General features: G+C 32.4%; 1 protein-coding gene across 1 annotated transcript in view; it reads right to left on the bottom strand.

Moving 5' to 3' along the window:
- LOC114755261 (receptor-like protein EIX2) overlaps positions 1-18,782 on the bottom strand; it is a 29,405-nt gene extending 10,623 nt beyond the window's left edge. Inside the window, exons 1-2 of the mRNA XM_028944125.1 lie at positions 17,891-18,782; positions 15,471-17,336 (exon numbers count right to left, since the gene is read on the bottom strand). Coding sequence (XP_028799958.1) covers positions 15,471-17,336; positions 17,891-18,782 — 2,758 coding nt within the window. The remainder of the gene's footprint in view (positions 1-15,470; positions 17,337-17,890) is intronic.
- Between the last annotated feature and the right edge of the window lie 1,699 nt (positions 18,783-20,481).

Below are 20,481 nucleotides of genomic sequence, written 5' to 3'. Positions count from 1 at the left end.
TGAGTTATGTGCAATGGGACAAGATGTCATTATCTTCAATGCTTGTATAGCCAATGAATAAAAAATTGTTTTGACTTCATTTAATTATACCAATATTGTGACAAAGAAGAAGCCAAAAAAAGGAAAGAGCTCAATCTCCACCTTGGTTTTTTCTATTGAAAGGTAATTGGAGAGAAAGAATGCCCCATAAGTAAAGCAGTAAGATTGGGAAAAGCTCACATCTCTGGCAAATACTTGGGATGGTAAAGTTCCCTAAGATTCAACCACTCAAGAAATTAACTCTGACAAAAATGCCCACATTACAAGTATAGAGGAAAAATAAATATATTAACGCCTTGTTATCCAAATCATATCACCCACCTTAAATTGACTAGCATCAAGGTAAAAGGTTTAACAAGAATGCAATGTCTAATAAGTTTTCTCTCACTTGGTAAGTGTTTACACTCATCATTCAATGTTTAGGGGTTAATGTTTTCCCTTTATATCCAAATTATCCAATTCCCTTTTTATAGGTTTGGCAATAATTTAAGTTCTCTATCATTTGAAAAGTCATATACTAACATAGATCACAAGGACTTTTTTTATTTGGGTGCGATATTAGAATAGGGCATAACAAAATATAAAAGATGTTTAAGAACCAAAAATGGATACTCAGGATAATGAAGAGCAATTAAAAAACAAATATAAAACAAGCGTACACCCCAAAAGACCTTATACAGAAGGAGAACATAAGGAAGTTCTTACTATATTTTCTTAGTGTTTGCCCATCTTTCTTTCAATCTTTTTCTTTTTTTCATATTTTTGACCAATTTTTTTTCTTTTTCTTTTTTTTTTCTCAATTTCTCTCTTTCTTCAACTTTTTGTTTTATTTTTCTTTTCCTTCTTCAACTTTTTTTTGCAGCTTTGAAACATTCATAAGAGAGAAATTTAACAAGACTAAACTGATAGCATTAACAATTATCAGAGTATACACCCACTTCCCCTGAAAATGAAAGATGAGAAAGATATTTTTTATGGGCCAAGGGATAAGAGAGGAAAGTCATATAGGTACAAATAGCTACAAAGAGTTAGAACATTATGGGAGGATTCTATTTTAGCCTTACTTTTATTAAGGATAAAGAAATGAATGCCTTTACCATCTCTATATCAAGCAAATGAATGTATAATTTGACCTCAAATAAGATACATGTCAAGTTCTAGATTAGGCAGGGGATAAATGGTACACACATAAAAATGTCAATAGGCTCAAATCCTGACATGGTTTGTGTAATCATTATCACATTGCGTCTAGGATAAACAATTTTTCCTTCAACTAGTCTCATCAAGGTGGGATCAAGTCATTGTCAAAACTAAGCAACCTCATATTATTACCTCTAAATAAGTAACTTGTAAAAACCAAGTTTTGAATCCCTTAGTTATTTTCTTGATTATGAATAGTCCAAGATAGTGAAAGGAGAGAGGAAATTTTGCCTCGCATTGGGAAAAAGGAAAAAATGATTAAAGGAGATATGCCATAGATGATAGTGCATGACATAGACACATTAAATGAAGCCAATTTTAATGAAAAACGATTTATGCAAGTATTATCTATTGAAGATAAGACTCCTTATGTCTTCTTTTGTTTTTTTATTTCTTATCTTATTATTTTCTTCACTTCTGTTTTTGTGTTCTTATTTTGTATTTTGGATTTGAGCAGCCAATGGGTTTCTTCTTTTAATGCTTCTTAAATGGTGTTAATAATGAGAACTGAGAATATGCTTTTTTTAGCCCTTAAGCTATTACATTTCTTAGTGAAAGATCAAAAGAGTTCATCTCCTCTAGATACCTATTACATCATAGGGAAATAAAAGTTGCATTTAACTTGGAAGGGATCAAAATCTCTACACGGTCAAAGCCAAGAGCATGTAATCTTAATATATTGATGATGGTAGGTTAGTCATTTTCCTTTTTTAAATTTCTTTTTTTTTTACGTACAAAATTAGGGATAAATTCTTTAGTTACGTGATACATTTGTGAAGGGTTTAGAATCTATATATGGTTAATGCCAGAGGGACATAATTTCCAAAAAAAAAAAAAAAGCTAGAGAGCTAGCAATGATAGATGATTGGATGAAGTGGTATTGAATCTCTTGTTAAAAAACAAGTTGGTATTGAATCAATTAAGTTTATGCTTCAACTGGTCAGTAAGTCATCTAACGTCGTATTAGCATAGGGATTTGCAAGTACCCTCTAGCCTCCTTTGAGAATATATTATTCCATAGGGAGGTCTAGAGTTGATCGTTAGATGAGAAGAACCTCAAATCCTATCACATCTAAGACCTTAGGGTTAATCATTGCCATTTAATAGCCGGTAAAAGCCCTCTAAACTCCTCCAAAAGTGTGTTACTCTACAAGGAAGCTTAGAGTTGATCATCAAGTAGGAAGGGCCTTGAGTCCTATCTAGCTTAAGATCTCATTGTTGATTATCACAACACGTATAAACCCTCTATTCTCCTTCAAGAATGCATTATTCCACATGGAGATTTAGAGTTGATCATTTTAAATCCCATCCAACCTAACCCTTTTTGACAATTGTAAAAACATGCATAGAAGTGAAAACTAGAGCATATATGAAATATCAAAACTCTATTACATTATTTAATTCCTTCATGATTTAGTTAAATAAGTTGAGAAATTCAAAGATCTCGACTAGTGAATTTAGTAGGCTAATCATTCCTTTTGTGTGATTGAAAGTTCTAACGAGTTTTAGAATATTGGCATTAACAAAATTAATAGACTCTCTGTATCTCTTCATCATATTCACCTATTCGTGATAAAGGATCTCTTACTTTGCTAAAACCTCTCTTTGTTGATTCAACTTATTCAAGAGGTTTTGAATTGTCACAATAATGTTTTCCTATATAGCAAACAATTCATTCATCTTACTCTCTAGGAGTTGAGTGAGGTTATTGACTGCTTCTTGTAACTCCTTAAGGGGGCCATCATCTTTCAAGTGACTCTTTTTTCTTGACTATCCTCTGAGGATTTTATCTTCCTTTTCTATATCTGTGACTCTTGAGCATTCCTCTAGGTCTCTTCTCTTTGTCCTTTCTGACATTTTTTCATGTCTACTTAAGCAAGCTCTTCTAACTCCCTCTCTCTTTCTTGTTTCTATGCTATCAACTCTTTGTTCACCACTTAGGCATCATTTTCAAATAAGGGATCTTGAGGGGCATAAATAGGATTAGCCTCTCTAATTCTTTTTTCTAGCCAAACTTTATAGTCATGTGTTACACCTATTTCTCATTTCCCAAGCTTAGCCTTTTCCTTATACATTATCTTACCCCAAGATTATTTGATTCTTTGGCACATCACCTTCGCGTCTTCTTTCTCATGGAGAAAGTGTATGGCCTACACTTCTTTCTCAAAAGGAACTCTTTGTTGAAATGTTAGCTATCTTATGAGGGGCACATTTGGGAAGCCCCCACAATAATAGACAGCATCTTTGCCTTCCTACTAATCTATCTTCCACAAAAAGGAATTTTCTGCCAACTATGAAAAGACTAACTTCCACTCATTCTGATTCGTTTCATTAAGTCTTAGAAATTCTTGAATGAAATGAATGGATTACCATGTTTGTCATCCTTTTTTTTTTTTTTTTTCTGAAGAACAACTTCTTGCCGTACAAGTGGCTCAACATCCATATATCAAGCATTATGGGGCAACATCTCATCTGACCGCCTTTCTTTGTATGGGATTGAGATAATGACATATAAGTCTTTGCCAAGATTACAGGTATCTAATTGGCTTGATGATACTCCACTAATTGGAAGATGCTGATAGTCTCAAGGTTAATTAACCCCATCGATAAAGGAAAAATGATGGTACCGTAAATAGCTAATGCAAAGATTCTGTAAAAAATTTCACAATCTCATTGTGCCGTAAAGAGTGTCAAATGAGCTTCCACGTCATCTCTGAAAATTCCTATGATTTGCCTAGGTCATATGATTTGTATCTTATTTTTGTAAACTTTTGATAGCTTTGCTATCCCTCCTTGGGAAGGCAAATATCCTTGAAATTGATAGACTTGACTATCCTTCTAAATATGCATCCTGAGAATCTCTCCATACTTCTCAATAGTCGAGTTTATTTGGAAATTGGAGAATGTGAAGCACCTTAGTGTCCAATACTAGTCCAATTACACTAAAGCATCCTTATATATCAATAATTGTAACAGATCGAGGATATTGCCGTATTTGTTCTTAAGGCCTAGCTTAATTGAACCCTTGATGAAGCGGCTTAGGTGCACCAAACTCTCAAGCAGCTCAACTTCCACAACTAGTCTAATTCCCTTTCCTTTGTACATCTTTCCCGTGGGGGCTTGATCTGAACTCAATCCTTGTGCCATCAAACCACATGCCAACTTTTCACAATTACTAGATGACTTACTACTCCTCCCTAAAAGAGGAAAAGAGAGGAGAGAAAAATAAAGTGTCAAGATATGCTTTGAATGTGTTTAATAATATGCATGTAGTATGAATGATGACATGTACTTCAAGTTTTAACATGGTTTATGGACATCAAGAAAAAGAACTTTATCTCCTCTGAAGGCCCAATATCTTACAAGGAGAATGAAGTGCACATTAGCTTGTGAATGGTCCAGACTAATACACAGTTAAAGGTTTATATATAGTTATTACGTTCAAGGCCCATATCAAATGATATTATATAACTATTCACAGTATAATGATGTGTCATAAGCCTTAAAAGGTTATCCCTTCTAGGAACATTTCTAAAATGATGAATGTGATGATCTCATAATCTGTTAGGGTTGGAGACCCTTAGATTAGGGTTAGTTATCTAATATATGCATCATAATTGTAATGTATCTATATGCAGAGTGATGCAAGACATATACTCAGATGGAGCGACAGTCAGCCGCTTAATCCTAGGGCTATATTAATTATGTAAGGATAATGATGATGCATTAAAAGGAAAGAGAATATGCACTAAAGGAAAGAGAATATGCCTTCAATTATCCTATTTTAAGAAGAATCCTAGGCTAGAGATTTATTCTAAGAAAGGAGTGTACTGACCAATTAAGAGGGTCATTAGGTTTCCTCTAATGTGTGCATTGATTTTAGGGTTGTTCTAATCCTCATAAGCAAAGTTCTCCTAGCTGCCCTCATTTTAAAGATGAAGACCCTATTTAATGAAGTTGGCCTCCAAGAACTCAAAAGTTCCATAGGGATCAACTCCATTAAATATGTAACACCTAAGATGAGGTCTTCACAGTAAACTCCAAGGGTTCTAAAAACCCCATAGGGAGACCGTTAGAAACTTCCGCTTATTAAGTTACTTACAGACCGGGGTATAAGGCCCAATATGTGTGTGAGGTAGATAGTTAGGTGCTCAGTGTATGTGGAGAGCATACAAACCTGTTGACCTAGATTCTACCCAACTCTTCTCTACTAATCAAATCACAGAATAAATAATACAAAGTATAGAAAAACAATTGAGAAACACATAAATGGAAAACAAATAATATACAAATACAAGAAATAGATAACAAACAAATGAACAAATAAAAGAAGGGTAATAAAATATAATGAAGGCCATATCATTTTGAATAATCAATTTAAATGGGCTTGACTCTTTACATATCCCCAGCAAAGTCGCCAAATTGTTATGCCTGATTCCTGGTTATCCTGTAAAAAGGAAAGAAAGAGGAGTCACCATCAAAATTTTAAAAGGTTAATTTCAAAAACCTAAAAAAAATATGGTCTACAAAAACCAAATAGGATTTAGGAGTCGATTGTATGTGGAGAAAGTATTAGGCATCCCACAACACCCGTTCAAGAGAATAGTTACCCTAAGTTAATTACTTAAAATTAATATGACCTTTTTATTATGTTTTAGTTACCCCAAAAAAAATAAAGATAGAAACAAAGAAAAAAAATTTATTCACAAAAACAAAACAAAAATTGCTTACAAAGTTGGACTTGACTTACGGTAAAAACCAAGGATCTACATACCTTTTGGAGGGATCAAAGCCCATGTAGTTTAGAGGTAAAAATGCGTGTTACTTGATTAATATTTTTTAGAAAATATTTATTCAATTAAAAATGTGTTTTTTGGTGGGTTAGTATTTTTTAATATATAAAAAAAAATTTGTATCTTTATTTAGGAAATATTTTTGAAAGAAATTTTGGATTATCTTTCCTGCAGAGGTTCCACAACCTTATAAAGGAAAATAATTGTTCGAGCATGCGAAGGTTCTAAAAACTCACATAGCTCTAAAAAAACATTTTTGAGATTGTATATATACATATTAAAATTTTTTTATTTTATTATTTATTTATAAACATGAGGTCAAAATTATTTTCTTTCTTTTTATTTTCAAAAAGAAAACTTGCACGACCACATTGGTACTCCTGTGGAGACTCTTATAGTCTCACATGGTTTACTAATGAATCTAGATACCTGTGGAGGTTCTGAAAACCTCTCACGATATAGATTTAAAATAAAAAAAGAAGTGCTTTTGAAAATAAAAAGAAAGAATATCCAAAAGTAATTCATCATGAAACTCAAGTTAAACATAATAGATAGGAATAAAAATTCATAATTGATGCTCCACTTATCAATTGGCTAAAAAAAGAGAATACATTATATAATAAGCCAATAATAAAAATATATATATACACATATTAGCAAAATGACATGGACAAAAAAATAAATAAAATAAAAAAAGGAAGAAAGTAAGTGTCAAAGTGAGTCCATATGGGGGATAATAGATAAGAGCATATTTCAAACAAATCAAAAAGAAGGGAACTATTGAGAATTAACTCAAATCATATTTGATTCAACTCTCCATCCATCATTGTTTAAGCTCACAAACGTGATAATAATCACAACAGCATAGGCTTTTTTAGATAGAAGAAAGAAGATGAACAGTGGATTTTCCTCTAGTTAGGCTTTCTCTCCTTTTTCTCAACCCAAGTCATTGTCATGAAATAAATGATAGAAGAGCTTTCTACCTTGCCTCCTTTTTTTACTGAAAAATTCTGAATGTCCTCTTCCAACCCTTACTCTTCTATTTATTAGCTCCACCTAGGGTTTTTCAATTTTTCTTTAATTTTTTTAATTTCTCTCAATCATGAATCATAATATAATTTCCTATCAAATTGTGATTTTTTATTTTTATTTTTATTTTCTGAAATTTTCATAATTATGACCCCAAAAGATATTTCTAAATGGCAAAGTCAATCATCTTAAATGAGGGATTTTCATTTTTTTTTTGAATTTTCTTATTTTCCTTTTTTTTAAAGACTCTACCCTATATTTCCTAATTTAAAACTCAATTGGTTTTTAATTCTTATCTTTTATTTTATTGTCATTTATTGTAAGAGAGATATTCTTATTTAATTTTCCTTTTTGATTTGTCACATGGAGGATTTCTCAAACTTAGCTTCCAAGAAATAATCAAGAAGGATATTGCTCTTTTATGATTCTTTTATTTCTTTTTTTATTTGTTTTATTTCCATTTAACATTTCTTGTGGGGTTTGGATAAAATTGGGTGTTCACAATGTTAATGTGATGAGGTCTTTCAATACCCTTGACATATGGCATGTTATCCTGATATTTTCATTGCTTTGGTTCATTTGCATGCTTGGTTCCGCATATTTCCTCACGTGAAATGATATTTAAAAACAACAGGCCTCACATTTAAACTGCTTAATTCTCCTAGATAACTACTATTGTAGACTTGTGGTTTTGTTCTGTCCTGAATAAATGCCATGACATCATCAATTGAGAAATTATTATATATGAAGTTGTGTCTTGGCTTTATTTTATTTCTGCTTTCCCATGTTTTATCAAATTGTTTTTAGGGAAGTTTCTTTTCTATATCTTGCTATTTGGACTATCAGCTAGTTTGTTCTTGGTGTTCAAGATGGGAAATTATAGGGAAAAAGAGAAGGGAATAGCATAAACGGTGAAAAGTAAATTACCTGCCTTGATAAAAGAGTGCATAAAATGTTTCTTAAGTGTGATTGTCCTGGTTGAAGTATGTTTCTCATGTTTTACTCTTTCACCTCTTGATTTTATTTCCTTTCATTTAAAAAGTTGTTTAGACACTTTTCACACTGGAATCTTTATCATGCTTTTGCCTTTAGATTCCTGTTTTATACTTTCATCTATTGGACTTTGATTCCTTTCATTTGAAAGGGTGTCTTGATTCTTTTCAATGTCAGTCTTTAGCATGCTTTTGTTTGTAGATAAAAAACTATATTACTACATGATGTCTTGATCAAGATTATCACATAACGGTTAGTAGATATGCTATAGGATCATAATCTAAAGGCTTGGAACTTATGGTTATATTATTTTGTTGATTTACTTGTTCGATCTGAAAGGAATTCATGAATTCTTCTTCATCTTTTATGGAGTAGAAATGTTCATCTTGCTTCCATTGGATGTTCTACTTATAGATTGTTTCTGGGAGTTTCACTTGTGGATTTTCAAAGAGATTGAGTATCCTTTTCCAATTTGACTATATGTTAATAACCCAGTCTCCCAAAAACTTAAGCTGCTACAATTAGGAGGAGGCCCGAGATTGATTTTACTAATATATACTTCCCACCCTTCACATGGAAACCTTGTGTTGAAATTAATCTAATTAGAAAAATGATAGCAGAAGGAATTAAAGTCTTGACTATGACTATGTAATTATCTCACTGATAGCATGTCAAAAATCAGTTTTCCTAATCGGTTAAGTTATTTGGAAAGGTTGAAAACATGTTTATTTTACATATGGGAAATTTTATGATGGTTTTTTCATAATGAAAAGGAAATCCTTGTTTAAGTGACATTGTATTAAGGATGCGTCAGTATCTATTAGAAAAACTACCTTATCATTACTATTCACAAGTCTAAATAGTGCGATTTATTTATCAGATTTTGTATAGTACATAGACCCTAATATCTAATTTATAGTTATAAACAACTGAAATAAATTATTATCTCTATTCACTATTATATATATATATATATATATATAACAAAATTACAGCAAGTTATTCTATTCATAAATTATAAATAGTGTGACTCATTTTTCAAATGTTAGGTAATGCATGGGCCTGATATCTAGTTTAAAATGTTACTCTTCCTGATGATTTAGCAGCAGTTTTTGTAGAGAACTTTTAAATCTTTTATGGTTTCTCCATTATGAAGTATAAAAGAGGCATAGCTAAACGACAGTGTTTACTTCACATATGACCACACTGCTAATGAGTCATGATCCCCCCTCAGAACATGAAGAGAATCCACTTCCACTTCATAATATGCTGCCCAGTGCAGAAAAACTGGAATAAATACTTTAAACCATTGCATCAACACTGGATGAAAATTGAGTCCTCATTTCTGTTCATGTGGTAACAGTGACCAGTCCTGTTATTTGTTAGCCGTTGAGATACAGCCAAAATAAAAACAAAAATATGAAGAAGAAGAAGAGGTAAACATGAAAGAACTTAACAATTAGGCAGGAACTTCAAAATGATTCTGACTTGAGTCAATTGATTCCTTTTAGCATAATCCATGGACCATGTCTCTAATATCTGGAGTCATTTCTATTGATCATTGATAACTTCTTGTTTAGCTATCAAAATACTAGAATTGAACTCCTATAGTGCAGTGGAGTCAACCCTACGTCAGTTTTCTATGGTCTCTAGCCTTTAGAATTTCAAATTAATGAAGTTTAATTACAAATTAAGAGAAGAGACAATGATTTAAATTCTTTATTTCTAATTTTCTAAAACTAATTGCTTTTCCGTGATGGAGGAGTGGAATATGATAACAGATGATATGTGATTAGTAGCTCCTAGAGATAGTGTTCATGCTTGCCGCGCTTTTCTTTGGGATATGGAATTGATTTAACCCCCTAGTCAGATTGCAAACATCAAAGATATCACAGAATTAACTTCAGCCTCTAGTATGCTTTTAATTTCCACTTGGTTTTTAGTTGTCAAAAGAAAGCAAATCTGGACAAAGATTACTCTTCTAGCAACCTCCTATAATTTAATCACATCTACAATGCAATATCATGCCTAAGATGCAAATGCATCAAATCAATCTTGAAAATAGAAAACAATATGCCTTAATCAAGAGGAGTATCCAAAATTGCAAGCAATTACAAAGGAGATTGTCCTCCTTAAATGCCACACTCAATCGAGTGATCATACAAATTGAAAATCACAGTGTCTAATAAACTTAACATCTAAGTTAATCAGAAGTGAGAATCTAAATCTAGAGAAGAAACAAGAAGAAGTCCCTTTATGGCACTTAAGTTCATTAATCGACACCTCCCTAGGAGTCGAATGGATCAATCATTCATTTCCAATATGTCTTACATGGAGCCTCACACACCATGAAGCTTCCAATTCCATCTTGTTATTAAACCTTTTTTTTTTTTGGGAGGAACTTGATTCATAATATCATATTTTCTTGAATATGTGGGTTTAAAAAATGGGCAATTTTGATCATATTGTTGCTTTATTACCTTTAATTTTAATTTTTTCCCCTATTTTCTTCACTTAGCCCTTTCATCTACACTTGGCATTTTTGTCATCAGTATCTTATATGTAGTGCTTTAATAATGTTTTAACCGAAGTAGAAGACATCAACGTTTTGATTATGGGAAATATATCATCTGTACATATGAAGTTATGAGAGTGCACTGCATTGGTTGCTTTTTTTGTTTTTTTTTTTTAATTTGAAGATATTTGAGTCCACCCAGTGTGATGATGTTGATATTTTGTTTGGTGACGATGCATAACTAGAGTACAGGACTTGATCACAATTTCTTTTCTTATGTAATATTTGATTCTTCTACATCTTTATACTTCATTTTCATGTCAATATTTGACAGCTTTTTTTATCCTTCGACTTATGTTTTCTGACTGAAGATAAGCTCTCATTAAGATAAAAAGTTTCATAGACACAGCTAAATGCTCCTAATCTAAGGAAATTTCTGTTTAAATTGCTTGAAAACAAGGTTGACATTAATGGGGGAAACAATCGAGTGGTAAGCAAACGATGATGTGTTTTGAAGTTTTCTCATAGCCTCTTTTCTTTTAATATAAATATGTTTTTCAAAAAGAAAAATTTTATAAGAGAAGTAATTAAACTCATGATCTTTTCCCCAAACTATTGCCCTTCCCACCACCTAAGGAGCCTTATGTGGTTATCTTGAGCTCAAGTGTCTGAGAAGAAAGCATTGGACTGGTGTGCGTCAAAAGAAAATATTCCTTACTTCGAGACATCTGCTAAATAGGACTGCAATATAGATGCTGCTTTTTTGTGTATTGCTAAGACTGCTCCAGCTAATGAGCAAGGGCAGGATATGTAAGTTTTGCTATAAATTGGCTTGCCCATATTCAAAATCATATCAAGATCTTTACATCCAATATATATATAAATATATATTACATGCGCGTGTATATATAAAATGCAGGATGTTTGTCTCAATCTTCAGCAAGATTGATGGAACCTAATAATACTAGGAAATTAGCAAGACAATCTTACTAGCTAAACACTCAGTCGTAAATGATAGCAAGTGATCCTAGAAAATAGAGCAAAGGTGTGGGTGTGCATGCTAATGGAAAAAATCCTTACTGATTTATCTGATATACTTAGCCCTTTGACCCACATTTTTTGGGTCTTGCATTCTCCACCCTTCCTGTCTTTCTTGTAATTCAATCATTTAGATTGGTTTGTATTGGGAACTCACATTTGAACTTTGACTTGATCATTTTGTTGATTGTGATGCAATTGTTCAATTCATTTGCCACGAGTTGCTTAAGCTTATGTATTTGTCACATCCCGAGAAGCTTCACTTGGACATAGGGAATCAAAAATTGGAATGAGAGCCAATATAGAAACTAGATGGGGATACGAACTAATTTTTGATGCGAAACCCTGATAAGGTTTGGGTTGGCATTTTTGTAATTATCGGTCTAGCAAGGGCAAAATAGGAAATTTAGAGAAAAGTTCTAGAAAATTCCTAAAAAAGAGGAAAAGTATAAATTAGAAGTTTTAGAAACTTGGTTGAAGCCCAAAAGATAGAATTATCATGAAAATAAATTGTTACAGAATTTCCCATAAATGGAGGTTTTTTCAGGAAAATATTGAAAAATCATAGGAAAATAATTATTTTAATTAATTAAACACCTCAATAATTGTGGTAAAATCATATAAAAATCAGGAATTAGTTTTTTTAAATTTATAAAATTATTGTTAGGCCTTGGAAGCTTAGAAATTAATTTTAGAAAATTTATTTTCCCACAGTGACATCGATAGAGGTCTAATTGGAGAAAATTCAAAATAAATACTTAGAGGCAGCAAAAAATTCTGAAAAGTTTCACATCATGTTCTCATATCAAAAGGTGAATTATCATGGAGAGAAATAAATTTTTGGAGGTCTGAAAAAATTATGAAAAGTTACTAGTGAATATCAACAATAAAGTTTCAAATTGGTTTGGGATTTTGATTTGGATTATGGGCCATCTTTTTAGACCAGCCCAAACCATTTGTGAGGCCCACATTGAACCTAATAAGAGCCCAAATTCGTGCAGCTTTTGGACAGCTCCATATTTAATTAAATAAAATGCAAAATTAAGGGATAAATATTGGAAAATTCTAGAGTTGGGACACATGGTTAAATTTGAAGCTATGAGACACTTGATGGCTGCCAACACACTTCATTTCCTGCCACCTTGGATGTCCAAATTGAGAGGGGAATGGCAGATTATATTTTCTATAAATACCCCCTCCTAAAATACAAAAAAAATGTTGGAAAAATTGGAAAAAAGAGGGGAGGTGCTGCCATTTTCGTTTTGACCAAGGGAGACTGAATTTGTGGAGGTTTTGAATAAGGAATCATTCAGTTTGTATTAGGAAAACATCAATGTATGCTTAAGCTTCCTTATCCCTAAGTTTTACACTAATTTAGTTAGGGTTTTGAGTTGAAAAATTAAGGGTACATGCTGCCCAAAATTTTGATGGATCATGTGATGTTAGGAAAGGATAGAGACCTTAAATATCAAGTGAAATAAGCATTTATAAGTGGTGTATGGATTGATTTTGGAAGAAAATCCACCTAAAGTTCTAGGGGTTCAATTCGGCCAACAATAGTACATGGGGCAACAGTTTGTTTTAGCTTGATTTGATTATTCCAATGGGTTTAAAACATATTTTTGTGTAGAGATATACTATTGGAAAGTGTTTAAAATCATTGGAATCAAAAAATAGAATTTTCGGAAGTATATACCCCCTATTCGGCCAACATGATTTCATGGCAAAAGAGTTTGATTTTTAAAAATCTGATTTCATATTTGAATTCCTCATGAAAAATTGTGTGGGAATGAGTCATGAGGTTATCGATTCTAAAGGAGGAATTATTTTGTTGAAAATCCAAGAAAAAAGGGAGAAATTGTTAAGTTAACGATAAAGTGTTATGTTTAAGTGGTTTGGCTATTAATTTGGCCTATGTTTATGTTTGATTTAATAGGCTTTGTGCGGAGGAATCAAGGAGGATCATTATTCCTTGAGGTGACCGAATCGGACAAGTGATAAAAGGTAGCTTTGAATTATAATTTGATTGTTTATCTTGCTTATTTAATATGATATGTTTGTTTGCTTGGATTGAGGAATTTGTATTGTGATCTTGGTTGGTTGGACACCCTTGATTTATCCTTTGGCCAAATTCATGGAATCATGTTAGTGTGGAAGTGTTAATGTTCCTTTCCTAGCATATTGTTAGATATGATTTCATGTGACTTGAGGATGTCTTAAAGTTCTATAACATGTCACATTATAACTTGCTTGATTTGCATGATAATTATAATTCAAATGCTACTGAGATTTCTATGAAATCTCATTCCCCCTATGTCCATTTATTTATCATTTAGGAAGTGGCTCATCTATGGATCAAGGTAAGGAGTTGGTATTGGGATAGAGAAGCTTGATGATCATTATGTTATTTTGGAATATCATGTGATGTGTTACTAAACTTTATGTCAAGTTTGTAATGGATTATGAATGGTAATATGTTGTAAATTATATTGGTATGACATGGTTAAGTGTTGAAATATTGAGTGGTAGAATGCCTAAAGAGTATGGAAAAGGAAAAAGGAATATAAAATTCAATAAAAAAGTGATTAAGGGATAAAATTGCCTAAATTAGGGGCAAAATGGTGACAGAAAAAATAATAAGCAAATGATGGAATTTAGACCTGATATTTTGTAGGCGAATGGATCTTATTTTTAGCTTTAAATCAAGTGGTAAACCATCAAATTTGGAGCTTTGTGTTAAGAGTTATGTCCTTTCAAAGTTGAACTTAAATTCTGAAAATTCAAAAATTAACCATATGAACAATGTACATTGTCGAATTTTCTGGTGTTGTTATAGATGGAATCAAGTCTAATCAATATTTTTCCTCTATATAAATTTTTAACAAGCTTCACGTGAAAATTAGAACCATCTCGTTTCGATTTTTTTAGAATTAGTTATGAATTTTCAAAGTTGACCCAAAATCGGATGAACAGTGTATGGACAGAATTAAATGTGAAATTTGAAATTGAAATTTTTCACTCAGAAACACTAGAAAATGTGTTATAATAGTTTCAATTGACATATAATGGGGTAATAAATGAGGTGTTATAGTATTCATGTTCCTTCATAACAAAATTATCTAAGCAAATGTTGTAATAAATGGCATTTTATTGATAGTGCCCTTGATGTTTGGTTAAACATAGAATGAATTGCTTAATTTAGTTTGGTGATCGAATGCTGTGAATTGTGGTAGTTCTCTGGTATCATAAAATATCCTATTCTATTTCTTGGTCAAGCAAAGTTCTTTTTTCTTTTCGTTTTGCTTTTATTATTTGGACTGTACTTGATTATTGATGGTTATAGGTTTTGTAAGATGAAGTATTGCTTCCTCAAAGATAATGCATTGAATCTAATTCATTAAGAAATGCTAATAGTTGATTAAGCTTTGTAAGATATCAAAGCAAGCGAAGTTTAAAATAGAGATTTATGCATGATATTATGGTTTGATCTCTAAAGACATTAGATCTTTTATGGTACTTTTTTAAAGATAATTTATGAATTGGATAAAAAATTATGTATTGCCTAGTTTTATATGTAATGCACCTATTAAGAACAACCCTTTTGTCACAACAAATATATTACACAGTGGTATGACATTCAAAGTTGAACTACACAATCCTTGTAAATGACTTTATTCATCAATTACATCATCATTGAAAAGCATAAGATGATTATGGGAGAGGTAAATCACTTATCTCTTCTAAAAGCACGAACCTTCCAGATATAAGTTTGGCCTCAGTTTGCTTTCACCAGTAATAACGATATTGCAGTTTATACCATATCCTATCAATGAATTGAAAATAAGCATACCTCCATGAAGTACTGTAGAGCAAAGGACCCACTACTACCCAAAATCCCACAATAAATCCCAATGCCATGCTTACAAAGAACCAATGGATTCCATTTCCATGATGGACTTCTTTGTCTTTATCATTATTGGGGCTATTTGATGGACAATTGCTGTTGAGTGGAGGACCACATAAATCATTGCCTATAAAACTTGATGCTTCAAAGCTTTGTAATTGGGTCCCTGTTGGAATTTTTCCCATCAAGTTGTTGTAAGACAAGTTCAAGAAGCTAAGAAAGCTTAATTGAGAGATGCTTGCTGGGATTTTGCCTGAAAGTAGATTTCTTGACAAGTCCATAGACTCCAATGATTCCATATAGCCAATTTTTTGAGGAATTTGGCCTATAAAATGATTATTTGAAAGGTTCAGGAAATGGAGTCCTTTAAGGCTTGAAAGTTCTATTGGTATCTCTCCAGATAATTTATTACTTGAAAAGTCAATACTTGTAACAAGACCAAGGTTGGTGCTGTAATCATAAACTCTTCCTTTCACCAATAATGCTTCAACAAACAACGTGAAATATATCCCATCAATTTGTTGTGCAGAATAAATGTATGACTCTAAACTACTATTTATTACTGACATAGCATGCAAATGCTCAACACACTTTGGAATATATCCTATCAACTTGTTGTGCGCAAGGTCCAAGATTTGTAGGAAATTCATGTCACAAATTTGATGAGGAATTGGACCAGAAAAGTGGTTTGATCTCAAAACAAGAATCTTTAAACTTGACAACCTTTGTCCAACCCAAGATGGAAGTATTCCTGAAAATTGATTATCTCCTAGATCCAAGCAAATCATGTTGCTTCCGTTCATCAAAAAGCTAGGAAATTTTCCAGAAAAATTATTATTGCGCAGGTTCAACATTTGCAACTCCAACAAGGATGCCATGGATGTGTTCAACATCCCAGAGAGATGGTTGTTTGCTAAGTTTACTGTTGTAAGATATGGCCAGCTCATCCAGCAATCAGGTAAGTTACCTGATAAATTATTTGATGCCAACTTAAGAAACTGTAATGACTTTGTCTCCTCTTGTCTATGACACAAAAAGTGAGTAATGGATCCCAAAAACCAATTGCTTGAAAGATCTATGTACATCACATTTTGTGATACACAAGGTAATTGGCCATATAATTTGTTTGAGCTTAGATCAACGGCACCTCCAAAAGTAGTGTTTATCAGTATAGTCGAAAGCTCTCCTTCAATATGATTGTAGGAAATATTCAAATACTGAAGATTGCCCATTTTGCTCCAAAACGAAGTTGGAATAGAATCACAAATCATGGCACTGGAGATATCCAAATACCAAAGATGTTCTAGTGATTGAACCCATGATGGAAATTGGGGACCTAAATTCCAAGAATCCAAACTTAACTCCTCTAAGAGTAGAAAAGAAGGATTCCAATTAGGGTCCACTTTTAAAGTGAGTTGGTTTTTTGGTGCCCAAAATGTCTGCAAATGGGTCAAATTTACAAAATGGGCTTCCTTGACAACTCCTTGAAAGAGATTATATCCCAAACCAAGGTAATTCAATTTAGAGAGGGATCCTAGAATCTCAAAGGGATTTCCATCAAGTTGATTTCTAGTGAGAACAAGGTGCATCAAAGATGTTAGATTTCCAAATGATATAGGAATTGCACTGTTTATAGTGTTGTTCCAAAGAGAAAGATATACCAAAGATTTAAGATTTCCTAACGAGCTAGGAAGTGCACCTTTGATGGAATTGCTAGATAGATCAAGATATTTTAGAGATGCAAGGTTTCCCAATGAGTTAGGTATTAGACCTTGAATGGAGTTGTCAGAAAGATCAAGTTCAATGAGATTTTGAAAAGACCAATCTGGTCAGTGAGATGGCCAGATAATTGAGAACTACTCATATAAAAAATCTCTAATGCTTGGGAAACACATCCTGCTGAAAGAATTTTTAATACTTCAGAAATTTGATGATTGCACTTATTGTTTGAAAGAGCCAATTTTTTCAAGTTGCAAAGATTTCCCATAGAAATTGGAATCGGCCCATTTAAAAGATTATCACTAAAATCAACAGTAATAAGAGAAGTCAAGTTTCCAATGTTAACAGAAATTGTGCCAACTATGTTGCTTTGAAAGAGACTGAGAGACTTTAAATGATGAAAGTTGTACAACCAATCAGGAATAGAAGAGTTGAACTGATTGTAAGATAAATCAAGGTGTTGAAGGAGAGTTAAGTTTTGAATACCAACAGGGAGGGGACCTTGAAAACTGTTATTGTTTAATTGAAGATGAACCAATCTTTTCAGTTGAAATACCCAATTTGGGATTAATGAAGTGCCAAAATAAGAATCAGAAAGGTGAAGGACAGCTAGAGATGAAAAGTTTATGGTGGATGGTTCAAAATGATGGTTGAAATCACATTCTAATAAATGCAACTCTCTCAAAGAAGGAAGTGCATGTAGAACCTGCAACCAGTCAAAGGTGTTGGAGAGGTTTGCATAACTCAGCTCAAGATATTGAAGAGAAGAAAGAGCTGAAACCCATTGAAGATTTTCAATAGGTATTGCAAATCTATATCTGAGATGAAGATTGATTAGATTCGAGAGGTTTCCAATTTGATGGGGAATGCTTCCACTAAATTGATTATCTCCAAGATCAAGATATTGTAAATTGGAGAGATTTCCAATTTGATGAGGAATGCTTCCACTAAATTCATTACCCCTGAGATCAAGATATTGCAAATTGAAGAGCTTCCCGATTTGATGAGGAATGCTTCCACTAAATTCATTACCTCCGAGATCAAGATATTGCAAATTGGAAAGCTTTGCAATTTGATGAGGAATGTTTCCACCAAATACGGCATTAGATAGATTAAGATATGTCAAACTTGTGATTGAGCCAAGAAAAGTAGGAATTTTCATACCTCCAAAATCATTATTGCTCAAGTCTAGATAATTCAGATGCTTCAGGCCAAGCAAAGAAGAATGTATCTCACCACCAAAACTTAATGTCTCATTGAAAACCATGTAGTGAAGCTTTGAAGGAGGTGGAGTTGTGAGGTGGAGCTCAAGAACATGGCCTGTAATGTTGTGGCAGATAACAAAAGCCCAGTTGCAGCAATTTCCATTAGGAGACCAAGAAGTGAGCCTGTTTGAAGGATCTGAGAGATGATGCTTTATCTTAAGTAAGGCATCTCGCTCACTTGGAATGCATTCAACCTCACAAGATGCTCCGCGTATGCATAAAACAACATTTGATAAGGTAAGTAACCAGACAAAAACAAACACAAGAATATTGCAGGGACCATCCATGACCACGTCAAGGCAAAATGTTTTTGCTATCCGATATTTTGATCTAATCGATGGATGCTTTGATGGACATATAGCTCTTGGAGGAAAGAGCTGGTATTTATAATGCCACTTTCGATTTATTTTGTTTGAAGATTATTTTCAGTTATATTTTAATATACATGGAAAAAAACTTTCTTTTCAACTTCATTTTTCATCATGTGAGGAGCGAACAAATCTATGGCGTAAAACGGGGGAAAAAACCTCCTCTACGTCATTCTTTTTAATTCGCTCTTTAGTCTGAACATAATGACTTTTTCCAAGGATAATTTTTTTATCTATTGTAAAAGATTTTCAAATTATTTATTAAGTCCTTTTACTTGAAAGAGTGCTAAAACAAAAATAATTTCATCAACATTTAAATAACTCGTCAACATTAAGAATTGAAAGTTTCAACAATAATGCTATTGAGGTAAACGTGTGTGTTCTAAGGTTTTAGAACAGAACAGAAGAGAAATGGACGAGACGTTCTCTATTATTTTTTAACATTCCGTGTTGTTATAGGTTGGGAACTGTCTATCTTTGTTTTACCATGGGGAACTGCTTCTCATTAATCAATAAGAGAAATTTTTAGAAAAAAATTCCTTGAAAACCCAATTGAATAGCCCACACTCTAATTTGGGTCATTGCCCTTATGCAATTCCTAATGAAGTTAGGTGACTCTGCTAGTGATTTTAAAATCTAGCGAAATGACAAGGGTGGCCCTATGTAATTAACAAGTTTGGTTACCTTTTATTGCAATGCATTTGCAATAAATCTTGACTAAAACTTAAGCACAACACACCCTTAAAAATTAAGGAGTTTCATTAAGTAGTTTACAAGTTATAATTTCAAATTAACAACTTACGTTTCACCAAAATTTGAAATAACTTAAGCACAATAGATTATTAAAATTTAACAAGTTTAATTCCAAATTTTAAAAAAAAAAATTCTTCATAAAACAATTCTGATAAATCTTCAAGAAAAACTTCAGCACAAGACAACCTTTAAAATTAACAAGTTTTATTATGCAATTCACGAGTTTTTATTCCAACTTAACAACTTCGCTTTCTTCACGATACATTTACAATAAATCAATATTGACTAAACCTAGGGGCACTGAAGTAATTTGATCAAGTTTCTAAGTTCCTCTCTGGGTCATATTTGTCTGATTAGAAATTTCATAGGTTCAGTTTGTGAGATTAGAAATTCGGTTGGTTTTTTAAGGAATTTTCTGAAATTTTTATGTATTGAAGAAGAAATTTATTTTCATTCATCATGTCCAAATTATTTCCTTTTTCTTGAAATTCTTCCAAGTAAGATTAACAAGCAAATCCTCCAATCTATATTTGAGTGATTTTTTTCCATCGAGGGATGTTCAAATTATGCAGCAAATCCTGTTATATTAAAAATATTGTCGAAGTATAGATAATTTCAACATGACATCTAAGTACCTCGCCAAAATAATTCTTTTTTTTTTTCACTTTATTATTATACATGGAATCATTGTTGAATTTGGAAATTCCCAAATAGTCACATGAATAAGAGAAATTCCTATTTAGACACACATGTTGATCAAATGGGGATTTTATATAATTTGATGGAATGAACATATTTTCCTTATGAATTTTTTTATTAGAAAAACAATTTTAAGTCTTCCTCACCGATAGCATTGGCGGCCGCC

This window comes from Neltuma alba, unplaced genomic scaffold (genome assembly GCF_004799145.2).
Source record: "Neltuma alba isolate B1F8T4 unplaced genomic scaffold, ASM479914v2 tig00010245_pilon, whole genome shotgun sequence".
In the NCBI taxonomy this organism is placed as follows: domain Eukaryota; kingdom Viridiplantae; phylum Streptophyta; class Magnoliopsida; order Fabales; family Fabaceae; genus Neltuma; species Neltuma alba.
The sequence above is the reverse complement of the archived record's forward strand: the minus strand, read 5'-3'. Positions and strand labels throughout refer to the sequence as shown.